Raw genomic sequence first — 19,224 nt, 5'->3', positions numbered from 1 at the left:
TTGAAGCTGAAAGTCACTGATGATCAGGTAGATTATAAAGATTCTTAGATTTGTTCAGGAATTGATTCAAGTAAAATTAGCCCTTGTGATGTGTGTTTTATTGTTATTGAATCCAGTTCCTATCGAATAATTTATATAGGCTCCAACGTGCTGGTGTGTGTCGGCCTTGGTCGCCTAATGGAGGCTAAGCATGTTGTGTGATCTGTGGCAGCCTTCCTATTTAGTCCCTTATTGCTGTATAAGTATCATTTAGCAACCTTATTCCCTTTCATTTTAGCATAGGCCTAATGGAGGACCTAGATGATATGGCCTTGGTGGACAGCTTACCATCACCACTAGTTGGCCAGGAGGGAGAGGCAAGTCTGCATCGTTCCCTGGCCACCTACCGCTATGAGAATGCCCTGGTGAAGACTGAACTGGCAGCTACACTGGAGAGGCACTCCCGGGAAATGGAGGAACTGCGACTCAAGTATCAAGCTCAGGTGGAGAGAGTTATGATTTGGTGTTGGCAGTGATATTAATTTATTTAACCCCTTAAACGCGGCCGTGAACAGTCAACTCCCCCCGAGTGGCGGGGTTGTATCGCGGTCTGAGTACCTGTAGGAAAATATTAGCCAAAAATCAGAGATTAACCCTAGAACATTATACTTGGTATGGCAGATAGTACTTACATTCAGCTTTCTCCAGAGACAGGTGTTGAGCCTTCGTGGACTACCCAAGGACTTGTGGAGACTTGCAAAGTTGGGTAACCAAATCTTCACTTTCACACCTCCAGCAACCCGGTTTCCCCTCTACCACAGCCTCATTCTGTCACAGTAAACTTTATACTACAATGTAAAGGTAGTTTGGAATCCGTATTTGTACAATAAGCACTGAAAATAAGGCTAAAATCAACGGAGCGTACGGCCGACATGCAGCGCGGCGGCGGTCTTCCCGTCACTCAACAAACATTTCCATTTTCACAGCTAAAAACATGTATACTACATTATTTTCAATCATATTACTTCCCAAAAGATCACCTTGGTGCGCTTTTTATTCTGCCTTACGCCCGTCACTTTATTCTCGTTCCTGTCGGCCGCTTGCACTGACTCGGAAGAGCTAGAACTCGCCATAATGTCACTTTGAAAGCCTGCGGTAAACTGACGCTAAACAGGGGCAAACCGTGCGAAAAAAAGCTAGTGTTACAACTGGGGAAACAAGTGTTTCCTATTAGCATAAACTGCTTGTGAGAGGAGAGCGCAGATTTACAGTTCTGAGCAGTCAGAGTGCTGCCATGTATCACAGCCAGGCTGGCCGGGCCGTGGTTGGGGGGGGGAGGGGGGAAAAACGCAATACTTGGCAACAACGGAGGTCAGTAGTACAAAGGTAAAGTATGCTAATTGTAGCTAAAGGGTGGTGGTACTGATAGACAATACCAGCTGGAGCCTGCCTGCCCGCAGTTATTCAAAATTTACTAGAATCGCAAACGCAACACTCCGCCGTTATGTCCTTTTCGCCGAGCGTCGCAAACGCGACGATCCGCGTTTAAAGGGTTAAAAAGTCCTTGTTTTATATATCTGTATATATACATTAATTTTACTATAAAGTCCACAATATTCAGTCTGACACAAAAAAGATGGTCTTTTCAGCCAGACAGACTAGGGTTACTTAACAAAAACAGAAAAAGTGACCATTAAAATTCCAGTACAGTACTACCCATAAAGTTGTCTGCAGTTTCCATAAGTTTATAGTGCCAGTTATATGGAAGAAGTGGTGTTTTGGAACACATGCCCAGCATGCAAGATGGTCTTACTGCATACAAAGAATTCTTTTGGTCCCAGCTGTTAGCTAGTTGGTTTTCTTATGGCTCTTGCATATACAGTAGGTCTGATTGTAGACTGATTCCATTAGTAGTATTTAGCTTGATCATTGATACACTCTTCAAATAGCAAGCAATTAAGTACTTCACCTTTCACGTAATATCTTTGATACATGTGTGACCCTTAGGCATTGCTAAGTGTCCAGTGCCATCTATTTATGTATGTAATATGTTTGTATGTCTGTATGTATGTACAGTATCTATCTGTCTATAGCCAGACACCTTAATCCTGTAAGGAGTGGCCACAAAAAAATCACCTCCATATCACCCTGTCCCCTGCCATTTCGCTGCCCTCTCCCCAACTTACACCCTCCTCCTTTCTCATCTCTCTCCACTCCATCACTCCACCTCATCCTTGGTCTCCCCCTCCCTCCTGTCCACCTCACTCACAGACACTTTCTTCATTAGTCTCTCACTCTCCATATAAGCACAGATTAGGATCTGCACAGATAACCCTGAGTTAACGGTCACTACTCTTACTTTCGACCTGTGATGGGCTGTGGATCACTGAGGGTCCATGTTAGTCAAGTGACCACCATCGGGATTTTTTTTTAATGTACCAGGGGTCACTGCTTCAGGATGAAACTTGTGTACTTGTCCCATATGGGAGAGTTCCCTGTCTCAGTGGAGTGAACAGAGCTAGGGCCTGATTGACTGCTGCCTACCTTAAAAGCGCCAGGCAAGGCTGCCGCACCACCCCTAAACATCCACACTGTGCAGTCCCCTCGTGTCTACAGGACACCCCATAAATTTAACATAGTGTCACATCACGTCATTATACGTTTTTCGATTTACCCAAAGCAAATGAGGTAATATACAGTAAGCACAGATTAGGATCTGCACAGATAACCCTGAGTTAACGGTCACTACTTTTACTTTCGACCTGTGATGGGATGTGGATCACTGAGGGTCCCTGTTAGTCAAGTGACCACCATCGGGATTTTTTTAATGTACCAGGGGTCACTGCTTCAGGATGAAACTTGTGTACTGTCCCACATGGGAGAGTTCCTTGTCTCAGTGGAGTGAACGGAGCTATTACCTGATTGACTGCTGCCTACCTAAAAAGCGCCAGGGAAGGTTGCCGCACCACCCCTAAACATCCACTCTGTGCATTGCACACCCACACTGTGCACTGTGCAGTCCCCTTTTATCTAAGACACCCGTCCTGTATACTTTTCAATCTCCCCAGTGCAAAGAAAGCAATATAAGCACAGATTAGGATCTGCACAGATAACCCTGAGTTAACAGTCACTACTCTTACTTTCAACCTGTGATGGGCTGTGGATCACTGAGGGTCCCTGTTAGTCAAGTGACCACCATCGGGATTTTTTTTAATGTACCAGGGGTCACTGCTTCAGGATGAAACTTGTGTACTTGTCCCACATGGGAGAGTTCCTTGTCTCAGTGGAGCAAATGGAGCTATTACCTGATTGACTGCTGCCTACCTTAAAAGCGCCAGGCAAGGCTGCTGCACCACCCCTAAACATACACACTGTGCAGTGTGTAGCTTCCACGTTATATCCACAGACTTCCCATTAACTCAATGTAACCGGTTTATAATGTCATGCCGTAACTATTATTTTATTTGTTTACTTTCTCTTTCAGGTTACTCTATCGGGTAGCTCATAGATAAAGTATTATAGAATGTGACTTTTCCTTTCCAGTGTTTCCTATAAAATTTCCATGTCAGTTTTTCCATGCTGCATGGTGGTTTTTCTCACTTTTTCCTGGAGGGTTTGGTGGTGGGGGGAGCCTTCTTGCTTTACTATCCTTATCCTTCAACATGTAGAGTTAGATCTTGTAGTCATAGTTTTCTCTAACAAGCAGCCTCGAAAGGACCATAAGGTCTGTTGCTGTTTGCTTTCCTGTGTAATCCTGTAATCCATCCTTTCCACCTGGCCATACCTAAATTAATTAACACAAGACTAAGGTACATTGGAAATGAGAATTATGAAATTGATTTGGGCATTGGCATAGGGTGCTCTTTGCAGAAGTCTGGATATATATCCAGTTACTACACTGTTATTAATGGGAAGGTCAACAAGGACCTCACAGTGTTGTTTAAGACTACATTGCACAGACAGTGTTATTTGTGGGCCTGCTTCTAGTAAAGAAGTAGCTACAATTTATTTATAATTTACTTGTTAGTCAGTTTCTAGCCTGCAAGTTTGTTTAAACAAGCATTCTGATTTATCAGTATATGCAGTCATGGTATCATTAGTAATGGCTCCAACATGCATGTTTGCATTGGCATTGTTGACCAAAAGCAGCTGTCCTCACCATTAGGTGTCCGGGAAAATCTGATGTACTGTACGTTGCTTTTATTAGGTGTGTACATTATTGAGGTTTTGCTGTATTGTACCAGGAACTATACAGATGTAATTGTTATAGTGCTTCTGTGAGTATACATTGTTTAAGTGTGCATTTCTTTTTGCTGCAAGGTGCGAGAAGTTGAGAGACAACGAATGGAATTAGAGACCCAGCTGTCAGAGGTACAAGAGAGGCAGGGAGAGCAGCTGAGGAAGGCACAGCAGACCAATTTACATCTGCAGCAGAAGATCAAGGTATGGTATAGTATGGTTGTTTATGTCATACTCCCTCCTCCAAAGGTGATGATCATGACAAAAATGTCAGGTAGCTCAGTCCCTGGGCATCTCCTTTACTTTGAGTAATTTTCTTATTGTGAATTCTTTCACCTATAAATTGTTCAATTTTGTTTGTCATGTACAATAGTTGGAGGTCTTTCACTTGCAGAATCGTGAATTGCCTCTCTTTCTGACACAGTTAGCTTCCCTGTCTTTTTGCATTTCTGTCCACATGACCATATTGCTTTAATATGTGTGTTTATCGGTTCCACAGCATCACACAGCAGACCTTGTATTTTTTCTCCTTATCAATACTGTGGTATATCCAGCTATTACTTATTGTATGTGCTGTTCTTACCCATAGTATCAGCTTTTTAAGTTGACTCATTTCATTTCTTCAGATCCTTAATATTTTCCCTTCACACAATTGCGGGAGGCGGTGGCAGAATCGGTAGAGAGGCCGCTTGCAGTCCTAAATGACCCAGGTTCAAATCCCGGCAGGGGCAGGGAACAGTTTTAGGATTTGAATTTCATGAAAAGCAGACTTTTCTGATCCACCAGATGACTCGCCAACATGTCATAAAAGTATCCCCACTTATACCAGTACATCAGTCCTGTATGAGACAGCCCTAGCATGTATTCAATAAGGACAGTGGGTGTTAATGCTGAAGAGGTGACATGTGGAGATGTAGAGGACTAATGGGCCCCAAGGAAGACTACTGGGACTTGGGAATACGCCTTGAAGCCTTTGCCCAGAGTCGGACGTAAAAAAAAAAAAAAAAAAAAAAAAAAAAATCATACCGCTTACAGTACCTGTATTATTTTAATTTACATTACGTCAGTAATTACTCAACTGTACGTGAAATGAAAATTGTTTTGATATTTGGTTGGTAATTTGATCCTGCGAAAACAAAACCTTAGCCAGACATTGTACATGTGTGAACAATACTGGTTCACCAAACAGGACTGCATCAAGCAAACACCCTCATCCTACTTGAGTGGCTGTATGATATTTGCTTTGTATCCTGCTTAGATTGTATGATCATTGTTCTGCTGCCTCTGCTAATACAGTTTATTTGTTTGGCATCTGCAGATGTTGGAAGAGGACCTTGAGGCTGGGCATAGGGCACGGGAGAAAGTGATTGGGGAAAAGCAGCAGGCAGAGGAGGAGTTACACCGCACGCATCTGTCTCACGAAACTACTCTTGAAACACTCAAGGTACTCATATTTTAGCGATTTGTTATTCATGTACTGTGACTTGTGGGCTTCAATGGGTGGTGGCCGAGAGGAGGAAAGAACCTCAGGACATTCCAAAAATTAGCCACCTCTCACTGGTTGTGGTTGTCAACCAATGGATAGATAGAGAAAATAGGTTCCCTTATGAAAAACTACCTGACCTCAGGAGTTGGTGAGTAGTTCCAAAATTTGGTCGCATAATTTCTGTTTAATTCATGCCTGATGATACAACAGATAAAATAACAGGTTTATGTGGAGTATGATGTGTACAAATCCCTCATGCTAAAAGGGCAGGAATCACCTGAAGGGAGATCTGACATCACAGCCACCTGTCCCTATATCACAACACCAGATGGGTCAGGGAGTACAAAAGTAAAAGTGATCAGAATGAATGCAGTTATTATCTTGGGATATGTCTGTTGAATATTTTGGGTAGGGTAAGAAACATGGTGATTAAAAAATGCGGATTAAAGAAGTTATGTACCGGTATGTTGATAATAGGGTAGAAGCGGCTAATGCTTGGATGGTGTGGGTATTCTTGATGAGCTCTGGGATTATGTGCTTAGTAACAGATAGGTACTGTTGACAGGACATGAATTTTCCCTGTAAGTAATAATGTGTATACTGTATTTGTGTGCTTATTGTGAGAGAGACTGAGTGCAGCAGTGAACTAATGATAAAATGTAATATGAATGAGGTGCTGGTTTGTTTCAGTCTGAGAGGGACCAGCTGGGTGTGACAGTGGACCGCCTGCGTGGAGAATTAGAGAAGGAGCGCACCACATCCAGGGAGCTTGCCACCACATTAAGCTCAGAGAGACACCAATACCAGCTCATCAAGGTACTTATTTCACTCCCCTCCTGCTCTCTCTTCCCTGCACCTTGTCATGTGTAATGTACACCTGCACAAAAATTATTTGGCACTCTTACGGCACATATCATTCTTAAATATGGATGAAGCATTGTGATATATGGGGACATCCTGTAAGTATAAGTGCAAGTAATATCTTTGGCAATTATTAGAACTCAGATTTGCAAAATGATTCACTTATTGGGCAGTATATGCTTTGAGGCATCACCTTGATAGACTCATGTGTGTGTGCAGAGGTTGCTCATTTTCACACAACCAACATACCCAAAGGTGCCAATAATTTTTTGGGAGGGTGTACACACAAATGGTGTGTATTTATTCGTATTTGAAGAGAGTCCACATTGTGCTGAATCTGTTGTATCCTTACGGTAAGCCCAATTTCAGGATGAAGGTATTATGTACTGTGCTGGATGTACATGGGAGCCCTCACCATCCACTCACTTGATGTAGTGATGCTCTTGGGTGTCTGCCCTTTCCTCTTCTCCATCTTTCTTTCCTTCCATCCTCTTTTGACTTTCTTCCCTTCATTCTTTCCTCCTCCTTCTGCCTACGATTGACTTTACACTCCCTCTTCTGTCTTTCTTTCCTTCTTTCATTCCTCTTCCCTCTGCCTGTGGGTGACTCTACACTGAGTGACAAGCCAAATGGTTTCCTGTACACCATGAAACCATTTATTATGTTGGGTAGTAACCATATAACCAAAATTTGGCTCCTTTTGGTTTAGTGAATAATTATGGTGCTCCAGTTGGATTGAGTTGGTGAAGGTTTATATCCAAGGGGTGATTGGGGTTTATTGCTCACATAATGCCACTCAGGGATGAGTGAGGCTGGTCACTCTCATCTTAAATGTCAGTACCAACTTGCCTAGTCCCGTGCCCCTACACTTCTCATGGGGCAATGTAGGATTGGATGATGGATGTATGGATGGTTGAAATATTTGTCATCTACCCTGCCTAGGGCTTTGGTTTTGAATGTGGAGATTACCATTTCTTAGGCCAGCATCCATCCAAGGCTAATGAATCATCACAATTTATCACCAGCTTCAAATTCCATACTACAACTATTCTGTTGACCTCTCACGTAACTCCATTCAAGTAAATATGGAATGGCTATGGGACAGGTGTCATTCTTGTTTCACAATGTTTTTTAATCACATACATAGAAAACCTTCCTTCCCCACATATACTTTCCACTAACCATAAAAACTTTTTATCATATTTAGCAGTTTCATTTTCACACCCTAGATGTGACATTGTAGTTTAGTAGAATTTTGATAAATGAGTGGGTGACTTCTAGAGCCGTGTTCGAGAGGTGGAGCAGCAGTGTCGAGTGCAGCTGGCTGCAGCAGAGGCAGAGCTTGCTCAGTTACGGCAGACCAAAGAATCTGAGACAGCAGCAGCTACAAAGCGAGCCCAAGGTCAGTGAGTCTCTTGTTTTTGTTTTAATAATTCGCAGGTTGTAGGCAGGGGCACACACCATCCATTTGCTAGATGTAGCATTGGCTGCAGGTGACACTACACATTGTAATAAGCTATGTGGTTTACTATAACCATTACTTTGCCGAGTGGTAACCATATGATCAGATCTTGCCTAGTGGTCTAGTGAGTTGAAGTGCTCGTACTGGATGGGTCCTGAAAGGGTTTACATCTGAGGGATGGTGGAGTTTTATTTCTGTCATAATGCTGTTCAGGGATGAGTAAGGTCACTCTCAACGTTGATTCTGGGATTGAGTAGCCTGGCCCTGGGGCACTATTTTCCTGATGGAACACAAAAAGTTGAGATGATGGATGGTTGGATTATTATTTTCATTTTTCATGGCCTCTTGTTATTTGATGCTTAGAGTACAAACTTAACCAGTCTCTTCTGTTTGAACCAGCATTAGTAGCGTCTGATACGGTACAGTAACCATTGGATAGTATAATTTTAAGCAGCAGAGGGCAAGAATTAGTTTTATTTCAAAGAAATTATTTTATGTGTACTGTATATGTCAGGGAGAGATTCTGAATTATCCACATCAGTCAAAGAGGGAGAGAGATCCTAAATTATCCGCATTAATGTGAGAGAGAGAGAGAGATCCTAGATTATCTGCATTAATCAGAACTGGAGAGAGAGGTAGAGGATGCACAAAGGGCAGCATTAGCAGCAAGACAGGGTGCGGAAGCCAGGCAGCTGGAGGTGGAGCGTAGTGTAGCAGAGGAGCGACAGGCCCACCTTACATCCTCACATCAACTCACCCTCCAGAATTCACAGCTGCAGGAACAAATCAAGGTAGGCAGAGAGTGTGCAATTTTTTCCCAGTCATAGCCAGTTGTTACTACTCAACTGTTGTCTTGTTTGCTACTACCATGGCACAGAGGATTAGAGAGCTCCACTCTGACCAAAGGGTTGGAAGATCGAATCCACCCAAGGGTCGTTGGTAGACATCAGGAAGGGCATCCGGTCATAAAATGCTACACACTTCAATCCAAAGTCCTCTGCCTAGGGGCAACGCCTTAGCCCTTCAGGGATACCTGGTGTAAAACCCCTTTTTTTTTTTTTTTTTTTTTTTTTTTTTTTTTTTGACCATGCTTTTTTTTAATCTTGTCAGTCATTTTCACGCCTGCCTTTAGCTGCATCAGAATGAAATCCGTAACACCATTGTAGTGTGTGTATGTAGTAAGAGGGGGGAAGGTGTACAGTCTTCTTCCTAAAAGGAGCTAATATCACTTTGGATTGAAAAATATATTCAGTTTGTTTATAGCGTTAGGTGGGTGTGCCCATCATCCACTCACTCAGTGTAGTGTTGCCTTATGGTCACTGGACTGAGCAGCAAGCCTAATGGTTTCCTGTACAGTAACCAGGAAACCATTTACAGTAAAAGCTCAATTAACCGGAATGCATGGGGATTCTTCCATTCCGGATGTGGAATTTTCTGGATAATAGAATGTTACTCTTAGAAGTTTTCTGGGAGGTCAAACAAATGAAACAGTACCAAACTTGGGACTTTATTTCATAAAGTACAATATTCATTATTAGATATAGTACAGGTACACTACAATACACAAAAAAAGATGGCAAGAGAAATTTTACAGGACTGAACACAAACCACCGGACATTACCAAAAATTATTTAAAGAGAAATTTAGCATATGTTGCAGGCCAAAATAATTTTGAAAACTTAGATGCATACATTACTTTATCCTGTACTGTACAGAACTAATCAAGAATTATAGGGGGATGACCGGTATCCAGAATATTTTCAACCCCATGCCGGATCGAATTTGCATTCCGGTTATACGGATGTGCCGATGCATCGGATGCCGGTTAATTGAGTTTTTACTGTACTGTGCTGGGTGGTAACCATATAACTGGGGTTTTTGGCCAGGTGAAGTGTACCCCAGATTCCCCTATCTAAAATCACTAAATAATGGCAAACGTTTTAGGGAGTCTCAGAGGGCCCAATACATGCCCAGGGCTCCAACCAAATGGGCAGATTTGCATGTCCATATGAAATGTGAGAGGTGTGAATGAGGAGAGCAAGAGAGTGGAAGCGGTGAATGTGTTCTGGAGTGCAAGATATGCCATGATGGCATCGTGTGAAACAAAGATGAAAGAATGTGAAATCATGGAGTGAGAGGGTGTAAAGTGTGTAAGGTCGGGCATGAATGGGTGAAGGAGATGCAAGGAAGGAGTTGCTTTGTTGATGAATGAAGTGTGGTAGAATGGGTTAAGAGATTACAAATGTGTCAGCATGAGATGTGTGTATGTCAAGTTCAAGTTTGAGAAGGTGAAAGTGGCAGTTATTGTTGCGTATGCCCCACATGATGACAGGAGTGAGACAGAGAAAGACAGGTTTTGGAATGAGCTGAATGAAATAGCTAGTAGGAGAAATGCCCAGAAGTTATGAACTGTTGGTAGTGAGTGACATGAATGGGAGAGTAGGCACTGGTCCTGTGAATGATATAATGGGTTGTAATGGAGTACAAGGAGAGAATGATACTGGGAAGCGACCAAAGGACATGTGTCAGAAAAGGAGGCTGTGCATTTGTAATTCTTATTTCAAACACAAAGTTGCACATAAATATACAGTACATAGTATAATGGGAATGGAGATTGTGTTGAAAGAAGCCTGATTGAGTACATGCTTGCAGAGAAATCAGTGCTGGGTAGTGTTACTGATACAAGGGCAGTGAGAGGAAGATGTGGAGGTTTGTCAAATCATATAATGTAGACAACCTGTGGAAAGCATATAGGGATTGCTTAGGTAGGAATGCTAAAGCGGTGTGTGGTGTGGCAAGAGCAACAACAGAGAAGAAAGGTACAGCATGATGGGATGAAGTAGTTAAGAGAGCAGTGAAGGAAAAGAGGAAGAAGTGGCTAGAGTGGTTACAGGACAAGGGGTCATTTGAAATAAGAATGATTTTATTGAAAACAAGAAGCACGTAAAGAGACTAGTGAAGAGGAAAAAGGAGGAGGTAAATGAAAATCTAGGGAGAAAAATGAATGCCAGTTACTCTGAAAATAGGAAGTTACTTTGGAATGAGGTGCAGAAATGATGATTAATTGTACTGGAGAGAGTGGAATGGAGTGCTTGTTGGAGATATGTAAGAAGGCATGGATGAGTGAAATTGTGCCAGCAGAGTGGAAAAAGGCTGTGATTATACCCCTGTACAAAAATAAAGGCTAGCAAAGTGAGTGCAAGAATTATCATGGCATCAGTTTATTGAATGTGGTAGGCAAGGTATATGGGAGAATTATTATAGGGAAAGTAAGAGAGATATAAGAAGTCCTATTGACTGATGAACAGGGTGACATTAGGAGTGGCAGAGAATGTGTGGATCAAATATTTGCAGTTGGACAGATAGTGGAGAAGGCTTGTGAGAAGGATTATAAGGTGTTTATGGCATTCATGAATCTGAAAAAAGTATATGACAAAGTAGACAGGAGGATTGTGGAAGGTTTTGCACATGTACAGTGTAGATGGTACACTGCTAGGTACCGTCAAGAGTTTTTATGAGGTAGTGAAGCATGTGTAAGGATAAATGGGCATCTAAGTGATTGGTTCACGATCGGTGTGTGCTTGTGACAAGGTTGCGTGATGTCCCCATGGTCATCCAAAATATATATGGATGGGGTGATGAGAGAAGTAAAAACATGAGTAATGGAGAGAGGGATGGCTTTCGTAGTGAATGGTGATGGATGGAATATCTCAGATTCATTGTATGCTGATGATGCAGTACTACTTGCAAATTCTGGACAAGAACTTGGTAGACTAGTGCAAAGGTTTGCTGATATCTGTGAGTGTCGTGCCTTGAGAGTAAATGTAGAAAAGAGAAAAGTGATGGTTACTGAGAGAGAAGGTAACCCCCAGTGTGAATGGAGAGAGACTGGAATTGGTTAGAGAGTTCAAATACCTGGGTACTGTGACAGAAAAGAGAGGAAAATGTGCAAAAGCAGTGGAAAGTAGAGTGACACAAGGAAGGAAAGTAGCTGGTGCTATGGTGGCCTTGACAAGAAACAGAGGCTTGAGTGTTGCAGCTGCACGAGGCTTACATGAATGAGTGTTGGTGCCAACTTTAATATACAGATGTGAGACTGTGGTGTGACATGAAAGTGAAAAGTCAGGAGTAAAAGCAGTGGAGATGGGGCTGCCAAAGAATGTATGTGGAGTACAGAGAGTGCATAGGATATGAAATAATGTGATATGTGAAAGATGCAGAGTGAGGAAGTCTGTGGACACCAGAATCGAGAGTCTGCTGAGATGGTATGGTGATGTGGAGAAAATGGATGACAACAGAGTGGTGAAAGAGGTATATCTGAGCAAATTTGAAGGAGGGAGGAGGTGAGGTAGGCCAAGAAGAAGGTGGAGGGATATGGTGGATGAGTGTGTGAAGAAGAGAGGTATGGAAGTTGGTGAGGTAAAGGACTGACAAGAGACCGAGCTGGCTGGATGAATTTTGTGCAGAGAAGCACATAACCAGGGTTTTGACACCCCTTTTTAACATGGCAGCATTCAGACTGGCTCTATCAGATAGGTATATGTAAAGCTACAAAAATGTGGTGACTTTATTTATTTATTTTTTGTCAGGATTTTATGGGCTTGAATGATGAGTGAATGGATGTGTGGCCCATTTAATTGGTTGCCACTCCTCACCCTGCCTTAGGATGGGAAAGGAGGTCTGGATGATGATGATAATGATGATGATGATGATGATGATGATGTTTATAGCTTAATGCCAGGAAACATTTTTCCTCACAGAAACTGGAACAAACAATACGAACTTTGGAGGAAGGGCAGAATACAGTGAAGAGTGAGGCAGAAGCAGAGGTGGAGCATGTGAGGGAGAAGCTCCATGTGGCAGAGCGAGAACGAGCTGTGCTGGAGGGGCGCGTGGCAGGACTGGGTGGGCTGGAGGAGTCATTGAGGCGGGAGAGGCAGACTGTCTCAACTTTGCGACAGGACCTTCACCTTCTGCAGTCTCAACTAGATCAGCTTACTGGAGTCAACAAAGACCTCCATAACAGCATAGACCAACTCAAAAACAAGTATGAGTAATATTTTTTCACTTATGTCATTGTCTTGAACTCTTCAGTCTGAGAGTTGAATCTAACCCAAATTAAATTACAGTACATTGCAGTGGCTACAGTAAAAATTGAGACAGTATTCTTGCCTTACTAAATTTCATTTTTCTGTCTGCTAATTTGTGGGTTTCATCATTGAAGGAACAATTTCATTTGCATTGTGCCACTCCTTGGATAATGGAAAACTGAAGAATAGCTGTCTCAGACTATAAAAGTAGATGGAAAAAAATTCCATAGTGATAGAGAATATGTAAAAACTAGTTTCCATTGATTCTCAAAGATCAACCATGGTCCAAGTTACTGCAGGAGTAAGAAGTCACCCTCTTGCTTCTTGATTGTTGCTAAGAACAGTACTCTCATTCTCTGTTGAAACAGGAAAAGGGCAGCAAAGGAAGACTGTTGGAGTTGAGGCCTCAGTAAGTGGTTATACTGTTAATAGTCCTAGCACTCCTTGTCTTCAGATTCCCATTTGCCTCGGGAATACTACCTTATTTAATTACGGTTAATATTTTCCTATAACCCTTTCAGAAAAAAATGTTTCCCCAAAGCTGAGTAAAATTGTCTGACATTACATGGACTGAAAAACAAAGTACATCCCTATGCTGATGGTGATAATGCAGTACCAGTACTGTACATAAGAGCATAAGAAGAAAGGGTAACTGCAGTAGACCAGTTGGCCCATGCTAGGTAGCTCTTACTAGAGTGTAATTTTGTATTATCATGCTCTCACTTAACACGTTTTCCTCTGTAAAGCTATTAGATAACCTAAGAACTTTGTCATGTAATACATTATTGTTTGTTATTAGGCAAGCAGTGAAGGTCCAGAACTGGTACAATTCACACTAGCATTTACCTCCGTATTTCACTTGTTTCTCTATCCATCCATCCATCATCTAATCCTTGCCCCATGAGAAGCGTAAGAGCCCAGGGCAAGGCAAGTTGGTCTTGACATTTAGGATGAGAGTACCAACCTCACTTGTCCCTGAGAGGCATTACAATAGCAATAAACCCCAACCACCCCTTGGATATAAACCTGCACAGGCTCAGTCCGATTAGAGTTCCTTAATTATCCACTAAACCACCAGGCACCATAGTTTGGTGTTATGGTTACCACCCAGCATAGTAAATGGTTTCCTGGCATACAGGGAACCAATTGGCTTGTCACTCAGTGTAGAGTCATGCATAGGCAGAAGGAAGAGGAAAGAATGAAGGAAGAAAGACAGAAGAGGAAGTGTAAAGTCATCCGTAGGCAGAAGGACGAGGAAAGAATGAAGGAAGAAAAGACAGAAGAGGAAGGATGGAAGAGAGGAAAGGGCAGACACCCAAAGCAGCACTACATCAAGTGAGTGGATGGTGAGCGCCCCCACCTACCACAACTTATTTCTCTAAACTGTATTTAATACATAGTTACAGGTACTGTACAGTTAATCACATCAGATACATTTTGGAAGTTATTTGCAGCTTTTATTTATTCTTTTTTTGTTTTAAGAAGATAATCTTTCAAGTTGGAACACAATTCGTACCTAAAATTATTTTCACTTAGGACAGTGCATTATCAGGTTAGGCAGTAGTGTAGTATATCAATAGTGGTAGTAAATTTTGGTGCTTCATCTGATTACCTGCATTGTTGTAATTGCTCATCTGCTTTCCGTTTGTGTAAATGTTGGTAAAATAAATAGGCTGAGTGAAGCAGGAAGAAAAGCAATATAAGGTTTGGTCAGCTGTGTATGGATAAAATACAACATATGTTAAACTACTTCCTTTTCCTCTTGACTGTGATTCAGATTGAGTGAGGCACAAAAGCAGCGTGAAGCAGCAGAGGAGGCTGGAGTGCGAGCGCGTGAGGCAGGGGCACAGGAGGTGGGCCAGTTGCGTGCTTCACACCAGGAAGAGGTGGAGCAGCTAAGAGCCCGGCTGGCAGCGCTGCAGATGCAGCTGACAGACAAGGGTACTAAGTATCTTGATGAGTGCTCTCAGCTTAAGCAGGTGAGCCAGACTGTTAACATTCACTTTCATTTGTAAAACTGTCATCATTTGTAGGTATTCCCACCTTAAGTGTGGAAATTTTAAGATGCTAACGTACATGTATCGGGCTCCCTTATCTGTGCAACAGTCATTAACTCATTTCTGGTTGTATCTCATCATATAATTTTACCTAATCCGATCAGATTTTTTATTTGTTTGTTTTTTGTACCAGATTGCTATTAATTGCCTTGAAACTGAAGAGAGATCACATAGGAAGTGTAGAAAAATGATCTGATCTGACTCGATTACATTTTGCCACTTATTTACAAATCATAAATCTTCTCATCCCACAAACAATGTTGCCATTATGGGACAATGAAAACACATTTGGAGTGTTTTGTAAAGGCTGAGAGATTGCTTTCCATGTGAAATTTGGTGTACTGAAGGGGTTAAGGATCTGTAAAACCCTAAAAATGAGATTACTTATTGTTGATAGAAACTGCGGACATATGGGCAACTGATTAAGAAGCTTCGACACCGTATTGAAGTGCGCGGGGCAGAGATGGAGCGGCTGTCAGCTCAACGGGACGCTTTGGAGGCGGATCGAGTGCCATCTGCCACACATGCTCATCTCCGCGCTCGCCTCCATGACCTCACTCGCCGCCACAATGAGTTTGCTGCCTTTATCACAGGACTGACTAGACTGCAGGATGGTGGCCCAGAGGTTAGAGTACAGCACGCAATTGCATAATTTATTAAAGTGGAGTTGATAGCAAAAAAAATGAAAATAGACAAATAAATAGATAAATGCAGCATTAGATTTTACTCCATTATCTCCAAATTGTTTCATTCAGTTGAAGGGAAACCTCACAGATTGAAGGAGTTAAAGCCCATTTGTTGGTTTCATTTTGTTTCATTTATAAAGGCTCCTAAATGCTTGCATGCATTAGCCTTAGTCACCCAGTGGCAGTTCTTCATGCTGCTCGATCACTACTGTAGCAGCCTCCCTACTTAGTCCCTGATCCTTGAGGTCACACTCAGTGGCCTTGTCCCAGGTCTTTTTGGTCCACCTGTCACAACTCCACCCCGTGTTCACACCTCTCACCCTCTACATCCAGTTGTCATCCTACATCCTCTCCACATGCCAAAACCATTTCAGTCTGCCTCTTCTCATCACAACACTGATACTGGTACATTCATGTCCCATCCTACCTCAACTCTTGGTTCACAATCCCAATGCCCCCTGGCCTGTAATTCAAGGACGTACTACACATCCACTTAATCATTATCACCTCAGTACCCTTGAGCCTATGAATGCTGTCTTCCTTGAACAGCTTCATATCCCTGTGCTGCTACAACCACATGACCCTTTAAATCCCTCCCCGAATGCCTGTCTCATCATCCACTGTACCAATAGCCTCACATATCAAATCATCCCAGACTCTCTCCTTTTCTTCATCATCCGTTCTGACCTTGGAGCATATGTTGATATTGCCGTAAACAGGAGTTTTTCAAATAGTAATTCCAGTGCAACAATCCATCCAGAATAAAGTCCAGTTTATTTTAGTTCATTTCACAGTGACCATTACATTAGTCCTGCTTTTGACAAGTTCTGTCCCTAGTGTATTATTTTTCTTTTTCCTTGCTTTTTGGACCCCACCTAACCCTGGCAGTGGGTGAGAAAAAGAGAGATGATGATGATGATGATGATTTTGACGTCTTCCATACAGATATTGGAGTTGACATCGGGTGTGAGCGTTTTGGGGCAGAAGCTGAGCAAATTGGAGGAAGACCAGCGACAGTGTTTGTCAGAACTGGAGTCTTTATGACCAACCACCATCACCAACTGAGACCAGAGGCAGTATGTGTCTATATTTCCATTAGTTAAGGAGGCTCTTTTGCATCTCTTCGGTATCAGTTTATTTCAGAATCTGGTGTAATAATGCAGTATTTTCTTCTGTGCCACTTATGCAGTTTCAGATCTTTTTTTTCCATCCAAAGATGGTGTGAAGTAGGTATAGAAAGCAGAAGAAGAAAGCACAGCAAAAGAATTGTCACTGGCATACCCAGCAACACCAGCAACATGGACCAAACATTCACTGAATCACCATTCAAGGCTCCAAGGTTATGGTTCTATCTCACAGGCTAACCATCCACGTATATACTATGTTGGGGTGTTTTTATTTATAGATGCACTTTATTTACCACATCGTCAGTCCATCAGCTGTAAAAACCATAGGAGTGAATGATAATGTAATTGGCAAAATAAAGTGCTATGCAGGTGTTAGAAAACTTCCGAAGCTGATGATAATACGGCATCATGTGACCCACTTCCCACACAGAAGAGGACCACAGTCATTGTCTGCCTGAACTGGTATCAATATTTTTAAAGGATCTTGTACGCATATTTTTGATAAATGTCTCTGTACAGCACCAGGTGATTGTCAGCAGATTTTTTTCTATTTTTTCACTTTTATATTCTGTCTAGTTTGACATTGGTAGGTGTATGTGTGAAGACAAATCTATATATAGGCAGTCTTAAGCACAGTTTAAGCGTAAAGGAGCTTGTAAATACTTCCCACGGGGTCACTTGTTTGAATTCCTCTTTGGAGCTGTGAACAAGTGGGAAACAAGAACTTGCATGAACCCTTGCCACTCTTCCCCATTCAGAGCTGCTTTACTGTTTTATTGGTAGGCCCCCCTTGCAATGTATATTTTTTATGGTGGAATTAATTATCATTTTAATTGCACATGGTCATGTTTACTGTTGAATCAGTCTTTTACTGTATTTATTGACAACATGTCTGCTCTATAGACTTAGGAGTCTGCAGTGAAATAACTTCTCTGTTGGGTTGGGGAGAAGGGTTTGTTTTTGTTGTGTCCCTGGTCGAGGTGGTAGCTTTCCCATCTGTTCACTTGTAGTAGAAGAAACTGCAGGAATCCATATAGCATGAAGACAACAAGCAGCATAAATTTCTGCTAGAGCTCTGGTACAGCAGCATAGGTCACAAACTCCTTGACATAAACATGCACCAAAACAGGATGATTTATTCTGACTGAGGTGGGGTGGGCAGCCACCTTTGCTTTGCCAGGTTCCCTCAGTGCCACAAGGTTGTTGGTGGGAGTGGCAAGTAGTATGAAAATTTGATTTCCATGTTTGTTGTCAGTTAATGCAGTAAGAAGACAGGTATTGCATTAATTCAGCTAAATTATTAGTCTTGTTGAAAGATGATGTACTGGTATGTTGGGTAAATCGGATAAACAGTGTTGCTGTATATCATTTAATGTTTGGTACTTACTGGTATAGGGTGCCAACCCCAAGACGTATGCAACAGGACTTTTATAGGATATGTAGTTATGTGTGATAGGGACCAGTCCTACATTTTCATCTTTTTTTGGAGGGGGGGGGTAATTTCCCTAATTATAAGGCTTTGTCATTAGGATTCTCTTGTAAGTTCTGTGAATGTTCATTTATCTTTGCTGTTTTCATAAAAAATATGGCTTGTAGAAGGGTTAGTTTTTGTTGGCTTAGTTTAAAACTATGCATACAGTACTTGGTACAGTATGCATTCACAGCAATAAATTTTTCAGTTAAATGTGATGCATTTTACCCTTAGTTTTTACTGCACTTGAAAGCCCTTTCTAGTTGTGCAAATAATCATGGGTAGAATGAACAAACAACAGGAGTATGCATTGTTAGTCTTCTGCAAGATGTTAAACTGAGGTGGTGCTAGGGGTCATCCACCTATAGACAGTGTCGGGAGGCTTTTTTGTGATCATCGTTTGACAAGGCATATTTTACTGAAGGTAAATTCATGTATCAGTTGCTAAATCTGCAAAGTTTTTGCAAGTCTATCTATTTATTGTCAGACGCCATAATTCCGTAAGGGGTATTTGGAAGAGCTGTTAATAAACAATATACATTTTGCGAAGTCTAGTGCTGGGTAAGGGTGATAAAACACTGGACATGTCAAGTTTAGGTCCTGTGAGGATGTCCAGGTTATAGCTTGACCTGTACTGCACTGTACTAAATCATCCCTACATTTTATGCTAATCCCATTAGTACTAAATCACTTTAATTATACTTAAGCAGTATCCTGCAGCTTTTACTGAAGAAAGAATGTATCATAGTGAAGTGGTTAAGAACCA

General features: G+C 41.9%; 1 protein-coding gene across 1 annotated transcript; it reads left to right on the top strand.

Moving 5' to 3' along the window:
• Positions 1-287: 287 nt before the first annotated feature.
• LOC145412451 (uncharacterized) lies at positions 288-17,744 on the top strand. The gene is made up of 10 exons (XM_080282336.1): positions 288-482; positions 4,300-4,422; positions 5,537-5,662; positions 6,395-6,520; positions 7,847-7,967; positions 8,649-8,818; positions 12,788-13,074; positions 14,895-15,096; positions 15,572-15,799; positions 16,806-17,744. The coding sequence occupies exons 1-10, from the start codon at positions 288-290 to the stop codon at positions 16,902-16,904; spliced, it is 1,677 nt and encodes a 558-aa protein (XP_080138462.1). The 3' UTR covers positions 16,905-17,744.
• The last annotated feature ends 1,480 nt before the right edge of the window (positions 17,745-19,224 follow it).

The sequence above is a fragment of the Coenobita brevimanus genome, chromosome 93, assembly GCF_032717465.1.
Source record: "Coenobita brevimanus isolate Jiangsu-jjx chromosome 93, ASM3271746v2, whole genome shotgun sequence".
NCBI classification, from domain to species: domain Eukaryota; kingdom Metazoa; phylum Arthropoda; class Malacostraca; order Decapoda; family Coenobitidae; genus Coenobita; species Coenobita brevimanus.
Note: the sequence above shows the minus strand (reverse complement) of the source record. Positions and strands in the feature narration are given on the sequence as shown.

Bases quoted from the DNA above. Each gene is read 5' to 3' on its own strand.
- LOC145412451 (XM_080282336.1), top strand. From the start codon at position 288: ATGGAGGACCTAGATGATATGGCCTTGGTGGACAGCTTACCATCACCA. The intron at 7,968-8,648 runs GTCAGTGAGTCT...TGCATTAATCAG, and splicing joins AGCTACAAAGCGAGCCCAAG to AACTGGAGAGAGAGGTAGAG. The intron at 8,819-12,787 runs GTAGGCAGAGAG...TTTTCCTCACAG, and splicing joins AGCTGCAGGAACAAATCAAG to AAACTGGAACAAACAATACG.